General features: G+C 43.2%; 1 protein-coding gene across 6 annotated transcripts in view; it reads left to right on the top strand.

Moving 5' to 3' along the window:
• Positions 1–19129, top strand: part of PALD1 (phosphatase domain containing paladin 1) — a 166002-nt gene that overhangs the window by 79704 nt on the left and 67169 nt on the right. For all 6 annotated transcript variants that reach the window (XM_067552681.1, XM_067552680.1, XM_067552679.1 and 3 more), the window contains 8 exons: positions 1394–1545; positions 2924–3020; positions 5443–5547; positions 13799–13894; positions 14598–14732; positions 15228–15344; positions 15486–15665; positions 17219–17416. In XM_067552681.1, coding sequence (XP_067408782.1) covers positions 1394–1545; positions 2924–3020; positions 5443–5547; positions 13799–13894; positions 14598–14732; positions 15228–15344; positions 15486–15665; positions 17219–17416 — 1080 coding nt within the window. The remainder of the gene's footprint in view (positions 1–1393; positions 1546–2923; positions 3021–5442; positions 5548–13798; positions 13895–14597; positions 14733–15227; positions 15345–15485; positions 15666–17218; positions 17417–19129) is intronic.

The raw sequence follows: 19129 nt of genomic DNA, 5'->3' as shown, positions 1-19129 counted from the left end.
GTTCTTCCTTTGCTCCTTTGTAAGTAAATCAAATTCCAAGGGGAACTTCCCTATGCAATTTGCAATGGAAATGTTTGGAAAACAACTCGTTACCATTTACTTCAGCGAGGCCAGGATTTCACCCCTTAAGTTTATGAACATGATCGTCAGTAGGAAGACTGAAGCAATGGGTGCCCAGTCGAATGGCATCAAAAGGGGCAGTTCACATCTGCTCAGGGCAAAACTCTGCCTCGATCATTTAACAGTTATAGCTTTTCCTCTCAAAGCGCTCTTTTGTATTATTTGTCCAGTCAAACCCCTGATTTTGTTTTCTGATTTCCTTTAGTGCAGTCTTAGGTATAAGTCTTATTTTGGTGAACTTAACATGTTCCTGGATTTTAATGCCAGAAGGGACCATCCTGTCTGTGAGCAATTCTGTTGCTCCCTCTTGTTCCTCCATGGTCATGGAAAATGCATAAGTGTTTGAACATGAAAAAAAAGCCCCTAAAATGGCAAAACAGCCTCTGTGGCTAACCTCATGCCTTTCTGTTTGTAACTCTGTGCCTCTGTGACTCCCCAACTGCTCAGTTCCTATTTCAGGAATCCTCTGGTGACTGATCATTGTCCCCAGATGCATTTTCATGGAACAAATAGATCCTGTTTGGTCTCTAACCATTCTGGTTCCCATTTACTCAGTTGCCTTCTGCGGAGCTTGGCTTTTGAGCCCCTCTTTACTTCATATGCTGAGAGCTCCAGAGTCCAGAAAGGTAACATGGTCTAGTGGTCAAAGCACAAGCTTGAGTCAGGCAATCTGAGGGTACGTCTACATTTGAGCAGGGAGGTGTGATTTCTAACCCAGGCAGAAATACCCGTGCTAGCTGTGCTCAAGCTAGTATCTAAAAATAGCAGTGTGTCTATGGTGGCACGTGTGGCGGCTTATGCTAGTGATCAGAATACAATACCCTGGGTACGTACTTGGGTGATTAGCCTGAGAAGCTGCTTGTGTGGCTGCAGACACACTGCTGATTTAGGCCCCAGCTCGACCAGGACTAGCACTGGTATATCTATGGAAGCTGGGAATCCCACCTCCCAGCTCAAATGCAGTCATGCCCTGAGTTCTAGTCCCAGCTCTGACAGACCCAACAAGAGAGTGAATGTGACCAAGTCATTTAATTTCTGTGTGCCCGTTTCCCCGTGTGAAAATAATGATAACATTCATCTCCCTTTGTAATGATCTTTGCGATCTCAAGATGGACCTACGCAAGCACCAAGTAATATTATGTTAATGTTTGTCTAACAAACAGTGAGCTGCATACTGTAATCTCCTCGCTGCTTGCATGTATTTACTGTGAAGCATTTGATGATGCTCTGTGAGAGAGATGATACAATACATTTGTGTATATCTCATTTGTAGGAGAGTCCAAACCTGCTTCTGCTCCAGGACCCCAGCAGACTGCCTCCGGCTTTACTCTTCAGCTGCCAAACTGGCGTTGGAAGGACCAACCTCGCCATGGTCTTGGGCACTTTGGTGCTCTATCATCGCAAGGGGGCACCGCAGAAGCAAGAGTAAGCGTGCCTTCAAACCGCCTCCTTTTAGAGAGCTGGTGGAATGAAATGCGGGGAAGGAGGAATCCCTCAGCACTCCTTTTGTACCAGAGCTTCTTAAATAGCTAACTTGCATTTAAGAATAACCCTCACACATTAGCTGCTAAGAGAGCATGTACTGACGGCGCCTTTTACAGGAAGGATTGAATTGCTATAGATAGTCTCACCAATTCTTTCTTTCTTTTTGTAAAATAATTTTTGCAAAGGGCAGGGCCGTTTTAAAACTCAGGGCCTTTTTCAAACCTTCGTGAGTTTGGGTGTGTGTGTAAGTCTTAGTGTGCTCTCTCTGACAAGAGGCAGGCTGACTACACGCTCAGCTCAGTCAGTGGACCACAGCTATTCCATTCCTGTCCTGTCCCCGCATGCCCTGCTCTGGAAGCGAGGTACCGTCTCTCCACTTCACTCTATCCACTGAGGGTGCACAAGGAGAGTAGCTGCTCCGGTCTCTGTGTTAGAGAATGGACTGTCAGTAAAGGTGTTGATGATTTCATTATATTCCCATTAAATAACATTTGGGGTGTGGTGCCCCCCTTCATTAACATATTTGGGAGGGTGGGGAGTGTTCCCAGCAATAGTACTCTTGTGGGGGTGGGGAGGGCTCCTCCCCACAAGAGTACCTTCCACCCAGCACCTGATTTACTGGTGTGCTCTAACAGTTTACACATCACTGTGGGTAGAGGCTCCCAGCCCATTTACAGTACTCTCCCCTCTCTGGACCACTCCTAAGAGAGCTGCTTTAGGGCTGAACATCTCCCTGTCCTTATCTGTTGTCCTTCTGAGGAAGGCCTGCAGGTGGCAACATCTCATACTTTGAGGCTGTGCTCTGTGTGCAGACTGACAGCTGTTTTCAAAATAGCCCAGGATGATTACCTGCAAACGACACACATCCTGGAGGAAACCAAAAATGAAAAACATAGACAGTGTGCTCATGAGCAAGGGATTCTAAATATACATAATATAAAAATAGTACAGTCAAATGAATGGATGGATATCCCTTTAATCCAAAGTCATTTGAAACATAGCGTGCAGCTCTGCATGTGTGTATTTGTCTTTGCTGGAATCAGTACTGTATCTTGGAATGTTATTTTCAATATAGAGAATAGCTCTCAAACTATTAGAACCTTTTGAAATGGAAGACACTTGTAAACTCAACTACTATGTACACAATCTTGCCTACTGGATACTAGGTTCATTGGATGAATACGTGAAACAGGATTGTTTCCTTTTAAGATTTTAAACTGGCATAAATGTAAAAGAAAAGCAAAAGGAGGGAGAGAAGAGATGAATTGAAGATTATTTTAACTTCAAACTGACTGTTTCTTTCCTTCCTTAATCACAGCCTTCCACATCCGGCTAATACTTTGTCAAGGGATCGATTTCAGGTTATTCAGAACTTTATTCACATGGTACCAAAAGGCCAACAAATTGTTGAGGAGGTAAGTGTCTATTTGTGGCTAGGCTTATATCTGTGGATATATATAAGAACATAAGAATGGCCATACTAGGTCAGACCAATGGTCCATCCAGCTCAGTATCCTGTCTTCTGACAGTGGCCAATGCCTGGTGCTTCAGAGGGAATGAACAGAACAGGTAATCAAGTGATCCATCTCATCAGCCATTCCCAGCCTCTGGCAAACAGCAATCCCTGCCTATTTGGGCTAATAGCCATTGATGGACCTATCCTTCATGAATTTATCTAGTTCTTTTTTGAACGCTGTTATAATCTTGGCCTTCACAACATCCTCTGGCAAGGAGTTCCACAGGTTGACTGTGCGTTTGTGAAGAAATACTTCCTTTGTTCATTTTAAACCTGCTGCCTATTAATTTCATTTGGTAACCCCGAGTTTTTGTGTTATGAGAAGGCATCAATAACACTTCCTTATTTACTTTCTCCATACCACTCATGATTTTATAGACTTCTATCATATCCCCCCTTGGTCATCTCTTTTCCAAGCTTAAAAGTCACAGTCTTATTAATGTCTCCACATATGGAAGCTTTTCCATACCCCTAATCATTTTAGTTGTCCTTTTCTGTACCTTTTCCAATTCCAATATATCTTTTTTGAGATGGGGTGACCAGATCTGCATGCAGTATTCAAGATATGTGTGTACCATGGATTTATAAAGAGGCAATACGATATCTTCTGTCTTATCGATCCCTTTCCTAACGATTCCCAACGTTCTGTTAGCTGTTTTGACTGCTGCTGCACATTGAGTATGTATCTTGCTGATGTCCTTCTGGTATATAGCCCTTGTCTGGAAGGGATGCTTCCTGCAGCTCAAAATCTTGGATTTCCCCCTGTATGCCTCCTGTGTAATTCAGCTTCATAATATGATGTCAGCTATATTTACGTTTTAAAATTACTTGTATTGACTGTCCAGGGGCTCTGGTACGGTACTGGGTGTAAGACAATCCCTCAATGGGATATTTATGACAGACAACGGGGTCATTGATGAGTCCAGCTATCAGACCCACCACAATATGGATCTCCTGAAGTTTTCATCCCATCCCTCTTCTCTTTAGTGCACTGGTATCAAGTGTTCCTTTTCAGACAGTACTGGGCACTCCCATAGTATAAGTGCTGTGTGAGGAGGGGTCTGCTAGCATTCCCTAGTTCCTCAGCGTCCTCATAGGCTTTTATGCCAGTGAATCATTTCCCCTGTGTGAGGAGGTCAGGACACAACTTTCTTCTGAGCCTGTAAACATTGCTCCTTGGGGATCCACCTAATATTTCAGTGGACATCGCTACATGGTTGTTGTGGACCCAGATGTGGGAGTTAAGGTTTGTTGACATGTAAAAGATTTGTTGGTTTAACTATACCAGTATGGTTAGAGCAGTACAACCCCCCTAGTATGAAGGCAGGGATACCAGTGTAAAAGTGCTTATACTGACATAGCTTGTTCTGTTTTGAGAACAGAAATAAGCTATACTGGTATAGGGCACCCTTCCTACCAGTATAATTGTATCTATACTAACGGGGTTGTGCTGTTCTATCTGTACCATGCTCTAACAATGTTGGCAAAAGTCACACCCCTAACTGATATAGCTGGTAAAACTTTCAGATTGGACCAGGCTGTAGGCTGTGTCTACACTAGGAGTGCTGTGCTGGTATAAGAATAGGGGGATACTATACCAACGAAGCTCCTAGTCTAGATGCAGTTTATGCCAGTAAAACTGCAGTTCTACTGTCATAGCTTATCCTGCTCCTCCCCCCTCTAGCTCCACTTCTCGGGTGAAGCAAGCTATACCGGCAATAGTACAGCTTCGCGGTATAGCTACAGTGGCGTAAGGGGATTCTGCCTGCATGCTTGTCTGTCACAAATCACACCTCACTGCAGCCCTGACAGACATAGCTATGCTGGGGAAGTCTGTCAAGTAGCCATGGCCTTAGTCTCAGTTTCTTTTTCATTAGGTCAGAAGTAGAGACCACGGATGAGAGCAAGGAATTGTGGGTTCTGATCCAAATCCCATTGTGGCCAATGAAAAGAATCTCATTGACTTAATGCACTTGGCAAGGAAATGGCACTTATGCACTTCCCTTGTCATCCTGCTCCTCCAGGAGAGGGAAGAGGGTGTACATGCACCGTAGCACGGGTTGCACATACGCTCTCTCATTCCTTGCCCCATCTGCACATGCTGGGTTACCCTGGAAAGGAAAGGCATTATGGTGCTGCCAACCATACTGGGGACAACAGGATGGCTTTTAATTGGTAAACCACAATTGACTGTGCTAATTGAGGGGACTGTGAAAGTGGCCTGGGGAGGGGATGGAAGAAAACCAAACAGGACCAGCTGGGAGAGGGTGAAATCTCATCTCTTGCCTTCAGTTACTGAATTCCCTTTTGGTCACTCCAAGGTGGACAGTGCCATCTGCTGCTGCTCTGAAATGCATGACATGAAGGAGGCCATCCATGAGTATAAGAAGAAATTGGAAGGGATTGGAGAAGATTACCAGATTCAGGTACTGTAGGGAGCCAAACTACAGAAACTTGCTGCCTATTGAACAGAATAATTTATACTGTTGTTTAAAAAGCCCTAATACTAAGAGAGTAGGCACCTTTTTCGGTGAAATGCAAATAGACTGGAGCACGTGAATATACTTATTTAAAAAAAAAAACTGGGATGAATTTTGTGAAGATGAAAGTCACTAGATTGACGACAGCTCCTCATGCTTCATTTATCATTTTAAATGGTAGCTTGATTGTTTGCAGAAGAACAATTTTCTGGCCTCTAGTTCAGGAAGGATGTCAGCTCATCCATCAGACATTGACCTCTCTGGGCGATATCTATATCATACTCATGTTCGTGCTGATAGGTATTTCTCTAGAAGTGAGAAGGATTGGCAAATTTTACTTTGTCAACATCTACTTTTACTTGTAAACAGAGCACCTGTTTTTCTGTGTAAACTGAACTCCTAGGATCTGGAAATTACTGATAGACTGTACACATGGAAGCTCATGATGAGCTTTTTTCTAAGTCATGTTTTAGAGGCGAGCCATGCTTTTGAATCCACACGTAGGTGGCTTAGTGGATAGGGCACTAGACTGGAACTCAGGAGACCTGGATTTAGTTTCTGGCTCTACCACTGCTTTGCTGAGTGATCTTAGGCAAGTCGCTTACCTCTCTTGCACCTCAATTTCCCCATCTGCAAAATGGGGATAACAAAACTGACCTGTTGCATAAAGAACTTTGAGCTCTATGGTTGGAAAGTGTTGTGTAAGACCTAAGTGGTGGTGGTGTCATCTAGCAATTCAGACAGACTATTTTATAGGGGTTCTTGGCAGTGTCATAGTGAGAGCTCTATCCTTCAGTATGACTTGGGGGCAGGAGTGGCAATGGTGATGGAGCACCTCTTACCTGGGATTCCTGTCTTATTCCAGTTTACAGGAAAAGCACTAAGGTTCCTTCAGAAAATGTGGGTGAATATAGTACTTGTGTTGACTTCTCCTGCATAGTTCTGCCAGTGCTCATCTATCCTCTTTTTCCAATCTTGGACTTCTTTTAAGCAGAGGCTGCCATTTGTGCCAAAGGGTATGGTTCTTTCAGTTCTACCATGCTTATTTCACCTGTGGCCATGGAGTCTTTAACCTATATTTCCAGATAGTGAACTTGTAATTTGCTTCTAATAAATGACAAGGTGAGTGAAGAATTGAAGAAAGAAGGATGGAAAGATGGAAACGTTGTTTCAGTGTTCCTTTTGAAGTTCCCTGTGCCTGAAGTTATAAACAGGATATTCTATGGAATTCAGGTATAATGAGGGACACTATAAACACAGATGATATATTCTATTAGATTGTGCCAAAAGCCAGAAGACCATCGATAGAACATTTCTTTGCCAAAAGTTTATTCTGAGAGCAGAAGGAATGTTCCTTTCTTCCAAGAGAGCACTTTGGGAAGGAAAATTCTTATTCCTCCTACTGCTGCTGTGTTGATTTAAGCTGTCTGAGGTGAGGTGTTGTCAAAATACACAGGTGTGATTTTTATCCCTGTCAAAAAGTGTGGTGTGTGCAAGGGAAGAGGCTTTCATAACTTTGTAATGTAAATGACAGGCTCTTTACTTTGTTTTCAGTTAACAACATTGAGGATCTTCCGTATGTCCTCTGCTCTCAGGAAATATTTGTGATTTCTTTATTGTTGCTGGGTTACTGGGTCCTTTCATAATTGTGTGTTGAAAGTTGTCAGGAGTGTCTAGGTGCAAGGATGGGAACTCCTGTTGTTGGTTTAGAGCACAATTAATCAATAACATCCAGAGTGTTCAAGATTAAGCTGCCATTCTGCCCAGAACTCTTGCTATTACTGCACCTGTGAAGGCCAAAAATGGGATACAACTTTCTCTTTCTGCTTCCCTTTCAGTCTTGGGTGATGTCAGAACCATAATATTACTTCATTAATTTGTTGTAGTATTGCATTTCTTGGTGTGCTTTATATATTACAGTACTAGGAATAAGCCATTTCTGCTCACTGTTGTTTGGGACTGATGTTTTACCATCACCTCCCAGTCCAATGCAATGTGAATGAATCCTGTGTAATTCAATTTTAAAAAAAATGTGTCCTCTTCTTCCTCTTCCTGAAAGATTCCTGATGGATTGATGGGAAATGGGGAATTCTAATACCTGCTGGAGGCAAATACCGTGTGAGAGCACAATTAGAGCCATTTAGCACATTAGTGTAAAACCAGTGCTCCTCCATTGACTTCAGAGATGTTATTCCTGATATATACCAAATTAAAAGGAGATTCACTATAGTGTATACCACTACGTAAGGCTTTCTCTCTTCAGCAAACTATATACTCCGTGTTCTAGCCTTCTGGGTATGGCTTTATATAAGACTATTTTTATTATTTTATAAGGCTGTCCCCTGAGGACTTTGGACGCTACCCCTATTAGTAGGAGCACCTTTGTAAGTGGATAGGATAGGCTGTTTTCATTCTGCCCACCAGAGAGCACGAGCTAGGACCTGAGCAGGCAAATAACCTCTGAAACCACCAAACCAAATGATCAGTAAAATGGAATCTTGCTGTATCTAGCTTTGGTTTAATTATGACTGATGCTACTGCCTTCCAATCATCCCATCCCTTGATCCAAAAGACAAGTAAACTTGCACTGAACAGTTGACTGTGGTTAGCAGGGAAGCTAACTGACTTGTGATGCATGACTGATTTCCAATCTGTTTGATAGGGATTCACTACCATTTTAATTTGATGCCTCAAATACCATGTACAAGTTAACAGCAGTGGCTCAAAGCAGATTCCCATTTTACTGCTCACTTAAAGCAAGGGATATCAGAGTAGCTCAAATGCTGCCAATCAGTGCTGCTTAAAGCAACCTTAAGTGCACATTTAGCACCAGATCCTAAACTGGGTTAAACACGCCCATTGAAATCAATGGAGCTATGCTGATCTACAGCAACTGAGTATCTGGCCCCTAGCGAAGAAAAGATCGGAAGAATAGTAAGAGGCCAATATGGCATCATCTAGAGCTCCTTAATAACCTGAAAATCAAAGAAATTCCCCAATAAATGGAAACATGGACAAATTCCTATGTATAAAAGAACAGTGCAAGCATGTAGGGATACAATCAGAAAGGGTAAGGTGCAAAATGAGTTAAACCTAGTAAAGGACATGTAAGGCAATAAGAGGATTATAGAAGTACATTAGAAGGAAGAGAAAGATGAAGGAAAGTGTAGGTCCATTACTTAGCAGGGAAAGTGAGCTAATAATGGAGGACTCTGAGAAGGCTGAAGTGTTTAATGCCTATATTGCTTCTGTTTTTACTAAAAAGGTTAATTGTGACCAGATCTTAACACAATTAATATTAACTGCCAGAATAAGGAAAGAACCAGGTTCAAGAATATTAAATAAATTAGATGTATTCAAGTTGACAAGGCCTGACAAAAATTCACCCTGTGGTACATAAGGAAGTAGCTGAAGCAATCTTGGAACCATTAGTGATTATCTTTGAGAACTCACTGAGGACGGGTGAGGTCTCAAAGGATTGGGGAAGGGCAAACATAGTACTTATTTTTAAAAGGGGAACAAAGAGGCGCTGGGCAATTATAGACCAGTCCGCCTAACTTTGTTATCTCAAAAGATACTGGAACAAATTATTAAACAATCCGTTTGTAAGAACCTAGAGGATAATAGGGCGATAAGTAATAGCCAGAGTGGATTTGTCCAGAAAAAGTCATGCCGCACCAATGTAATTTCTTTCTCTGACAGGGTTACTGTCCTAGTGGATGAGGGGAAGCAGTAGACATGATATATCTTGATTTTTAGTGAGGCTTCTGGCACAGTCCCACATAACATTCTCATAAGCAAGTTAGGGAAATGTGGCCTAGGTGAAAGTACTGTAAGATGGGTGCACAACTGGTTGAAAGACCATACTCAAGTAGTAGTTATCAATGATTTGCTGTTAAACTGGGAGGATGTGTCTAGTGGGGTCCCGCAGAGTTCTGTCTGGTACTTTTCAGTATTTTCATTAATGACTTGGATAATGAGGTGGAGGATATACTTACATAGTTTTGGATGACCCCAAGTGGGAGGGTCTGCAAGCACTTTGGAGGACAGGATTCACATTCAAAATGATCTTGACAAATTGAAGAATTGGTCTGAAATCAGCAAGATGAAATTCAATAAAGAGAAGGGAAAAGTACTACACTTAGGAAGGAAAAATCAAAGGCACAATTACAAAATAGGGAATAACAGGCTAGGTGGTAGTACTACTGAAAAGGACTTAGGGGTATAGGGGATCACAAACTGAATATAAGTAAAAAATGTGAGGCAGTTGCAAAAAAAAAAAAAAAGCTGACATCATTCTGGGGTATATTAATGAGTGTCGTATGCAAACTATTGTCCAGTTTTGGGCAGCACAGTTTAAAAAAAATGTGAACGAAGAGCAACAAAAAATGATAAATTGTCTAGAGAACCTGATCTGTGAGGAAAAGTTAAAATAAACTGGACATGTTTAGTTCTGAGAAAAGAAGACTGAGCAGGGACCTGATAACAGTCTTGAAATATGTTAAGGGCTGTTACAAAGAGGACAGTGATGAATTGTTCTCCATGTCCAGTGGAGGGAGGACAAAAAGTAATGGGCTTAATCTGCAGCAAGGGAGATTAAGGTTAGATATTAGGAAAAACTTTCTAACTATAGTTAAGCTCTGGGCTTCCAGGGGAGGCTGGGAAATCTCCATCATTGGAGGTTTTAAAGAACAGGTTAGACAAACACCTGTGAGGGATGGTGTACGTGTATTTGATCCTATCTCAGCGTGGGGGGATGGACTAGATGACCTCGTGAGGTTTCTTCCAGCCCCACATTTCTGTGATTCAGCAATATAAGTGTTTGATGACACTTTTATGAGTCTTCTCAGGAATTCATGATATCTTGATTCCCCTTCCCCCGCCCCCTTGTTTTTGGGGCATTTGGCTGTTTGGAATATTTCACTGTCCAAAGAGGAGTTGTCAGCACATGAGTAACACTGTATATCAGGGGGCATACTCTGGTAATGTTGCCATATGTTCTTGGCTAACCAAGGGGATGCCTCACAGTAGTTAATATGAGAGAGCAGCAAGATGAGGATCATCTTTTATTCATGTTTAAGCTGCAGGGCGGAGAGCTAGAAATCTGCTTCTGAATCCTGAGAATTACTCCACTTTTACATGCACTTTGTATCCCCAGTCTTAAGGCTCTGTGTTCTTGCAATCATCCTTCCAGTAAGGGATGACTGGATAGGATACCCTTGTGAAGTCTGTCAGTATCACTCCTCCACGACTTACCAGAGTCGGCATTGAGCCATGTGAGATCTTGTCTCCATACCAAAGGGCTGAATGTGCTGCCTCTGAAGCTCTCCCAGTCTCTATTGGCCAGGCAGCAAGAGAAGCACTGGGAGTTGGTGCCTCAAGTGTTCAGCTTTGCTGAATAGGTCTCCCAGTCAGGCCGATCCATAGGTGACCTTTTATACCAGACAAGGGGCCTCCAATTAGGGCTAAATGTTCAGAAATAGACACGTAAACTGCCTGTACAAAATATGTCCCATTGGCTCTACCAAATAGATCAGTAAGTGCACAGAGAGGTTCTTTTGCATATATATGCCTATTTGCATGCACAGTTACAGGAGTGTTCTTATATGTTTCTGGTACAATGTAGATATCCCCTTATGAAAGTTTGGCATTACTGTATGTCAAGTGCTTTCTTGTATGCTCTTTTAAAGAGAAAATGTTGACATATCCTGATAACAGGTAGGCTTTGGACTGGACTCCGGAATCAGAAGTGCTCCTATTCAGTATTCTTTGGGGTGGTGGTATTAAAAGGAGAACTCCTGTTCCTAGTTTGGTCTTTGACATGGGCATGAGGCTGAGGTTTCTTACCCCAGGTGGGGGTACAGTTTTGTTTTTTAAAAACTAAAGCTACCTGAAAACCATACCAAATCCTCATTGCAGTTATTTGCTATGAAGGGAGATGGCTGGTATATGTAGTCACTGACTGAGAAATAAACCTTCAAGGATTGCTGTAAATTAAACAAGAGTAGTGTTTATTTGAAGTTCACTTCACTTTTAAACAATGAAAGTTTCCAGGAAAATTTGCTTATTGGATGTGAACTGCATTTGGGGGTTGGAGGGAAGGAAGGAAGGAAACGAGAGAGAGTGAGAGATGGGGGGGAAGGAGATATTTGTATATGTAGATGTAGGACCAGACCCTCAGCTGGTAAAACAACAATATATCTCCATTATAGTCAATGGTGTTTCAGCATATGCTTAAGGGTTTTGCCAAACTAGGGCCTTATTGCAAGAATTTTCATATGCCTGATCATTTTCTTGTGGCTTTTTGGTGTACGGAAGAAATCTCTCTTTATTTTTTCTCTCTCTCTCTCTTCTAAAATTTGAGCTCCTGAAAGGTGCTAACTCCACAGAAGTGGAGTCTGAAATCCTCTGTCCACAGAAAATAAGTATGGCACAATCAGTAAGAGAAGATACTTCATAAACCTTACTGCCAGTGTGCCTCAACTCCTGACCTCAAGGGGTCATGCCTAGGGATGAGAGGGTAGTTCACATCCATTAACTCCTGCACATCCATGCTGAGACTGCCAGAATGGTCGTCAACTTGTGTCAAATGGTAGTGTTGGCTTTTGTGATCTGGAGACCTGTGAACAAAGAAATGTATTAAAACATCCATCAGATGGTAAAAGCGTTCTGTTATTACAAACCTGGTCTGGCTTTGATCTGGTGACCTAGAAGTGAAGGACTCTATATACTTTGCTACCAATCCCCTGAGAAATCCAGTTCTCAGCTGCTTTTAATTTTGCTAAACTTAGTCACCTCAGGCTGATCTAGGAATCAGAAAAGAAAAACTTCTTGTGGTGTATGTTAGGAGAGTCCCCTCAGAGGTAAAAATGTGGTAAAGAAAATTAAAACAAACACCTGGAAAAAATAGCCCTGATATTGATATTTATATCAATTGAAATTTGGTATATTCCCACATTACAGACTTCCTTTTGAGTTTCCAGAGTAAGCATGCTTCTCGATCTCTTGATAAATGACAGAAGGCCGGATTTATCTCAAGGATAACAAGTAAATAATGTCAGAGATTTCCAAGTGATGCTTGCCAAATCCTCCTTCACTCCCGTAGCATTACAGGGAAATCTCCTTATAAATACACAGTTAAATGTTAGAGCATTTTCTATAACATCCTGGAGCTGGATTTGCAATCTAACTGCTTAGCAATCAAATATTTGTGACCATCTTGGTGATTCTTGGGTGTCTGTGTGAAGAAATGTGACCTTCAAGTGCTTTGAGAAGGCGTCTTATCTTTATAGTGCCATACTGTGGCAGAGAACTCTTCAAGTTGTTTGACTAATTTGGGTGCTCATGCTGGTTCCTCCCCCCCAATTCTTGATTTTTAGCCTCTGATGAGCGCAGAATTCACACTCTTTGTCTTTAAGGCCTCACAACAGTGTTTGTCCTCAACTTCAGTCTACACATGCAATTCTAGTCATCTTCAAAGTAAGCAGATTTTATTGGAAAATTATCAAACAGAAGAGAGAAGCATTAAATAAAAACAAATTTAAATAAACTTACCAAATATGACAGCAAACACTACTAGACAGCCACCATGCTTGCATTATAATGTATGACATTGTTACCCATGACATAGCATCACTTCAGATCAACCCCTGTCCACAAGAAGATGTCAGGGCCTGAACTTGTTAGCTGAAAGCCATGTGCCAAGAAAGGTGTCAGGGCTGGAGCTAGCCACAAACCCCTCTTTCTTATAGCCTGGTTTGCAGAGTTTTAAGTCTCAAACTAGCATTTGGACATTGCATCACCCAAGACCAAACCGAGGATAGCAAGCCAGTTTGAATCCAGTTGGAAAAGTTCCTGCTTTGTCCCAGAGCCCAAGCTACGTAGGAACATTAGGCAATATTCTATTCAAGTATCCTGTCCGATATTGCACTTACCCATTAGTCTTAATAATTCTCAGATCGGGTCTCTGAGACGGGCCAGTGTTTCTCTTCTAGACAAACTGCAAACAAGTGTAAAGTGATCTCCCATCCTCAAAGGTAAATAGCGTATAGAGAGACACATTTCATAAACTCAAACTCTGCTGTGGTCTTAGGGTTGGCTCAATATTGAAAAATCATGTTTAAAGTCTACAGTTCGTATTGAACAGGTTTTATCTTCCATAGTCTGTCACAAATCCCACTGCTATTGTTTATTCCAGGGGAGCAGCACCAAAGAGTATTTCCTTCAAAGGACTTTGCAGAGCCTTGAGCGCTATTTTTACTTGATTGCTTTCAACTACTACCTTCACGAGCAGGTGAGTAATCTCTCCAGTCTCCTTCTGAAGCCTGCCCCTATACCCCCTCACCCCACTATTTCATTTCATCAGCTAGGGGTGACTGAAGTGATGTCTCTTTCTTTCTCTGCTACGGTGGATGGAAACAAATATGTAGGCTGAGAGTCTGGATGCTGGAAAGCCCAGCTTCTTCCAGACATTGATTTTAGACCTCCTCATGGTGCCTTCAGATTCTCTTGGTTTTATGCTTGGAGCTATAGTTCTAATGAACTACTATGAGTAAAATCCAATTAGGAGCATGGGACTAAGGTGATGCTGGAGGCTTAAACCCCTCTCCCACTATGTACTGTGTATGTAGCACATGACATTCCCTGAGAAAACGGTCCCCTTTCATTTCCCTTAGGAAAGATAAACCCCAGGCACCAGCGGACTCCGTGAACTGCTGTATCAGCCTTTCACCTGTGGAGTATAGAATCAAATCTTGGTTGGTGAAATTGGTTTGCCATGAGCTTGAATGCCCTGCACTGGAATAGGAGGGAGAATATCAGGTGCATAATTTGGAAATGGGATTAAAAAAAACCCTTAACAGTGAACTGTCACCCCTTTTCTGAACTGCTTGTATGGATTCATTGCCCAGTAAGGTTGCTGTAGCTGTAAGATGTATGTCTAGTACTGGGCTTGCATTTACCTGTTCCTGAACAAAGCATGTCTCTCTCTCTGATAGTACCCCCTGGCCTTTGCCCTCAACTTCAGCAGATGGATGTGTGGGCACCCAGAGCTTTATCGGCTGCAGATGAACATGAACCTGTCAGAACTCACAGTGACCGGGGAGCTGATAACAAAGGGGACGCGAGTGCTAGTGAGTGAGCTCTTTAAATCTTCTTGCAGTTCCCACCCTTTGTAGGACAAAGGCAACACAATAGGCACGAAGGGCTTATTTCCACCTCTTTAGAACCACATACACCAGAGCCAGCATGGCCAAACACTCTTCAGGAAAAAAAATACACACATGGTTCATCAGTTCACACTGAAAATTCACTCTGATGGGGCCGCACCGGAGCCCTTGATCCATGTACCTCTCAGCTTTGAAGTGTTTGAAATCTTGAACCCGACTCTGTGACTTTGATCCCATCCTGGCCCTTGTGCATGTAGCAATGCCCTGGGCAGTGTTTGAAGGGAGGGAGTTTCTGGGTGGAGGTGGTTGTTTTACCAATGTGTCCTAGGGAGTGACCAGCTGGGAGAGTCTCTCTGGGAAAATATGTGACGGCAAAGGTGCCAGTTGAAACAAAAGAGTGGAAATGTCACTTTAATCTAAACTGTGGCTCCAGCTTACTTTGGTGTTGTTCTGCTGCAGGTGGCAGATGAGCGTTTCTCCCCAGATGTGCTCAGCACTGGCAAGGAAATGAGTGTAGCCAACTTCCGGAGGGTCCCCAAGATGCCTGTGTATGGGATGGCACAGCCCAACTCCAAGGTAAAGACACAGCGTGGTGGAGTTTTTGGCACAGGGAAGATGACCAGAGTGCAGGACTGAAACCTTCTGGGTTGTGCCCTGTGCTGTGCAGTTTGAAACTTGTATGTGCTGTGGGTTTCATTTCGTTGCCATTTCCCATAGGCAATTGGAAGTGTCCTGAGCTACCTGACTGATGCAAAGAGGAAGTACTCCCACATCACGTGGATAAACCTCCGCGAAGAAGTGGTGCTGGAAGGGAATGAACAAATCTATACCCTACGGGAACCTGGGAACCTGGAACAGCAGATTACAGTGCCTGTCACATCACCTGAACAACTAGAGGTGAAAATTCAGCACCTTCTTCCCCCTCTGCCTTTTCTGTTCATGGTGGTAGTCTCCCCTGCTACTAGAGGTACTTAATGCAGTGAAACAGGCACTGGGAAGTGTCGTGATGCTATTTTGGTCCTGTAACATTTTGCACAAGCAGCTTGTATCGCTTTATTTTCATTGTCGTATATGTAACTGCTTAGTGATTACAAAGCAAATACTACATGGTAGTAACACAAATTCTCAGGGACAAGATGGGTGAGGTAATATCTTTTATTGGACTAGCTTCTGTTGGTGAGAGGGACAAGCTTTCAAGGATAGAGCTCTTCTTCAGGTCTGGAAAACTAAGGCCAGACCTATATTGGTATAACTACATTGCTCAGAGGTGTGAAAAATCCAGACCCCTGAGCGACATAGTTATACTGACCTAAGCCGCGCCCTGCACATCCTCCCAGTGTAGACAGCGCTATGTTGACAAGAGAGCTTCTCCCATCAACATAGCTTCCGCCTCTTGGGGAGGTGGATGAATTACACCAACGGGAGAAGCTCTCCCATCGGCATAGGAGCATTTTCACTTAAGCAATACAGCTGCGCAGCTGTACCCGTGTGTAGACCTGCCCTTACTGAAAGTGTCACTGCAAAATACAAGATTTGAACAAATTTGTTTAGTGTAAGTAGTTAACACACATTTCAAGGGACCATTCAAGGTGAAGTGGCCTCTTCGCACCCTTGAAATGTGTGTTAACTACTTATGCTAAACAGTCTGTTCAAATGTTGTATTTAGCAGTGACACTTTGAATTAGCTTATGTCTGCACTAGAGAGCTTACAATGGCACAGCTGTACTAATGCAGCTGCTCTGCTGTAAGATCTCTCGTGTAGCCGCTTTATGCCGATGAATGGTGCTATGTCGGTGGGAGAAGCTGTCCTGCCGACATAGCGCTGTCCACACCGGTTTTTTTGTTGGTATAACTTATGTCGCTCAGGGGGATGTCCACACCCCTGAATGATATAAGTTATACCGACAAAAGTAGTAGTGTCGATATAGCCTTAGTTTCCCAGACTTGAAGAAGAGCACTGTATAAGCTCGAAGACTTGTCTCTCTCACCAGTGGAAGAGAGATGAGGAAAAAGAGTCAAGGACTGACCCCAAGAGATTAAGGATAGTGGAGCAACATGGAAGGTCAGAGATAAGGTGGGCGATAAAAGCATGTGAATTTGATATTTGCCTCTCAGCCTGGGCATCTTCTGTGTATCACAAAGTATCATACATTCCTACATCGTTGGCAGACTCTTTGGGAGAGGTTTAGACCTGAAATACCAGTGGTTGTTGCCGATCAGGACTAAGGCATATTAGCAGAACTGTGTGTGGAAAGTTTCCAAATTGTGGTCTTGCATTATGCCTGACATTATTAGTCCCTCACTTCCCTGAGCCCTAAATTCACCTACAAATTTATGGGGGAAATAAAAATGCCTTTTAAAGTGAAGAAGGAAGAAAGATTCTGAAAAATTATGTGAAGTGTCCAGACAATGAGGGAATCTTGTTTAGTGTCTATGCCTTTCCCCTGCAGAAACTGGAGTCCACCTTGAAGAATGATGTGCTAAAGTCCCAGAAGTGGCTGGAGGTGTATCTGGAACAGGAGAAGCAGATGAAGATGTTTAAGAGTTGCCTGACCACGCAAGAGATACTGAATCAGCACAAGAGCACATGCCAGGGGCTGGTGTATAAACGAATCCCAATCCCAGACTTTTGTGCTCCCAAGGAGCAGGTAATGGAGAACTAGAAGCTATTCCACAGTTTCATGCCAAAACTCCCATGAAAGTGCAGTGGTGAATAACTCCAAGACAGGAACTTCAGGGAGAATCTCCTGGGTTTTCTCTCCCTCAGCTTCCAAAGGGTGTGGTGGGTGGATAGATCAGCTCTCTCTCCCCTCCCCTCCCAATTTATGTTCTCTCTTTCTCCCTATGACAAAACGGATACTCACCTTCCTCCCCAATTTGGCTTTCTCTTCTGGTTCCCACTCCAGATTGATGTTCTTTCCCTCCTCCCTCTTTTGTTTGCCCTAAGTTGTCTGTCTGTCTGTCTGTCTCTTTCACTATCTCTTCCATTTCCCTCTGCAGTTGTTTTCCTCTCTTCTATCTCTCCCCTAGAAAGATGGGCTTCCTTTCTTTGCAGCTTCTGTCCCTGCTGCTATGCTGGGTAAGGGGGAGGGGGTTGCTGAATCTGACTGCTCCATTTCCCTTCTTTCCCTCTGTTTGTACTCAGGAAAAGTGGATGAGGCAAGTTATCAGACAGTCTCCTGTCTGCTCACCACAGTGGTTCTTAGTGCCTGGTGACTAACACTGCTTCTGAAAAAACAAAGGCAGCATGATTTCAACTCCCTAGGCTGTGCTGTCTGGTACTGTAACTGTGGGACAATCCTGGCCAGAATGAGATGCTCTACAGCCCTGGATTGTGTATACTACACTCATTCCTGCACAGTTTTATAGACTTGTTAAGAGGAGATTTCGTGTGTGCTCCTCCAGCAAGTTATGCAGTTGCTTACAATGCTGAATCACTAGGGAAACTGGTCTCTCCAGTGTACATTATCCAGAGAGACTACCTAGCCTGAAAGTCACCGATCTGTATTCCAGGCATTTGGCCCATGCAGGGATCACTTACACTTTTGTCCATGAAATTTCATTTCTTTAGTTTTACAGTTCTGAATGTGTTTATACAAACACAGATAGTAAAATCAAGACCATTTTGCAGTCATGTTCACCATAAGTGCATTATTGCCATCAGCTGGTCTCAACCTGCAATTATAGACTTGCACCTACAATTGTTGGTCTCAGACTTTCCTTTGCATTTCTGCTTACCCTCGAAACTTTACGTTGATGCAAAAGAAATTAAGAGAACTATAATTAGGGTTATCCTAGAGAGATTTCCTATCTGCATTGTCACTAGAGTGAAAATGATCGTATTAGGATAGCTACAGAGAGTTATGTATTTCTTTCAGCAGCAGAAATTGGGGGACTCGACCAATTGGTCTGAATTTGATATGATCACACACTATTCTTCTTTGGGAGGAGAAACTTAGAGACCTGTGCAGTAACATTGTAATTTGATGGTGCCTGTGAACCCTGGTGATAGGTCTAGGGTTGCCAACTTTTTAATCACTGAAAGTCGAACACCTCTGCCCCACCTCTTACCCCAAGGCCCCACTCTTACCCCATCTGATCCCTTCCCCCCCAATTCTCTCTCTCCACCCCCCTCCTGCATTGCTCGCACTGCTATTTCCCAGGACTCACCTGCCGCTTGCAGAGCTGGCCCTGGGGGGAGCTGACACGGAGTCTGCCTGCCTTCCTGCCCAATCAGGGCACAGCAGGAGTCAGTCCCTGGAGCGAGGGGGGGCTGGGGTAGGGAAATTGGGGTACAGTGGGGTGAGGGGATCAGTCCCAGGAACAAGGGGCTGGAGTGGAGTAATCTGGGGCACAGCAGG

This window comes from Emydura macquarii, unplaced genomic scaffold (genome assembly GCF_026122565.2).
Source record: "Emydura macquarii macquarii isolate MOO-44397 ecotype Brisbane River unplaced genomic scaffold, CSIRO-AGI_Emac_v2 contig_1390, whole genome shotgun sequence".
Classification (NCBI taxonomy): domain Eukaryota; kingdom Metazoa; phylum Chordata; order Testudines; family Chelidae; genus Emydura; species Emydura macquarii.
Note: the sequence above shows the minus strand (reverse complement) of the source record. Positions and strands in the feature narration are given on the sequence as shown.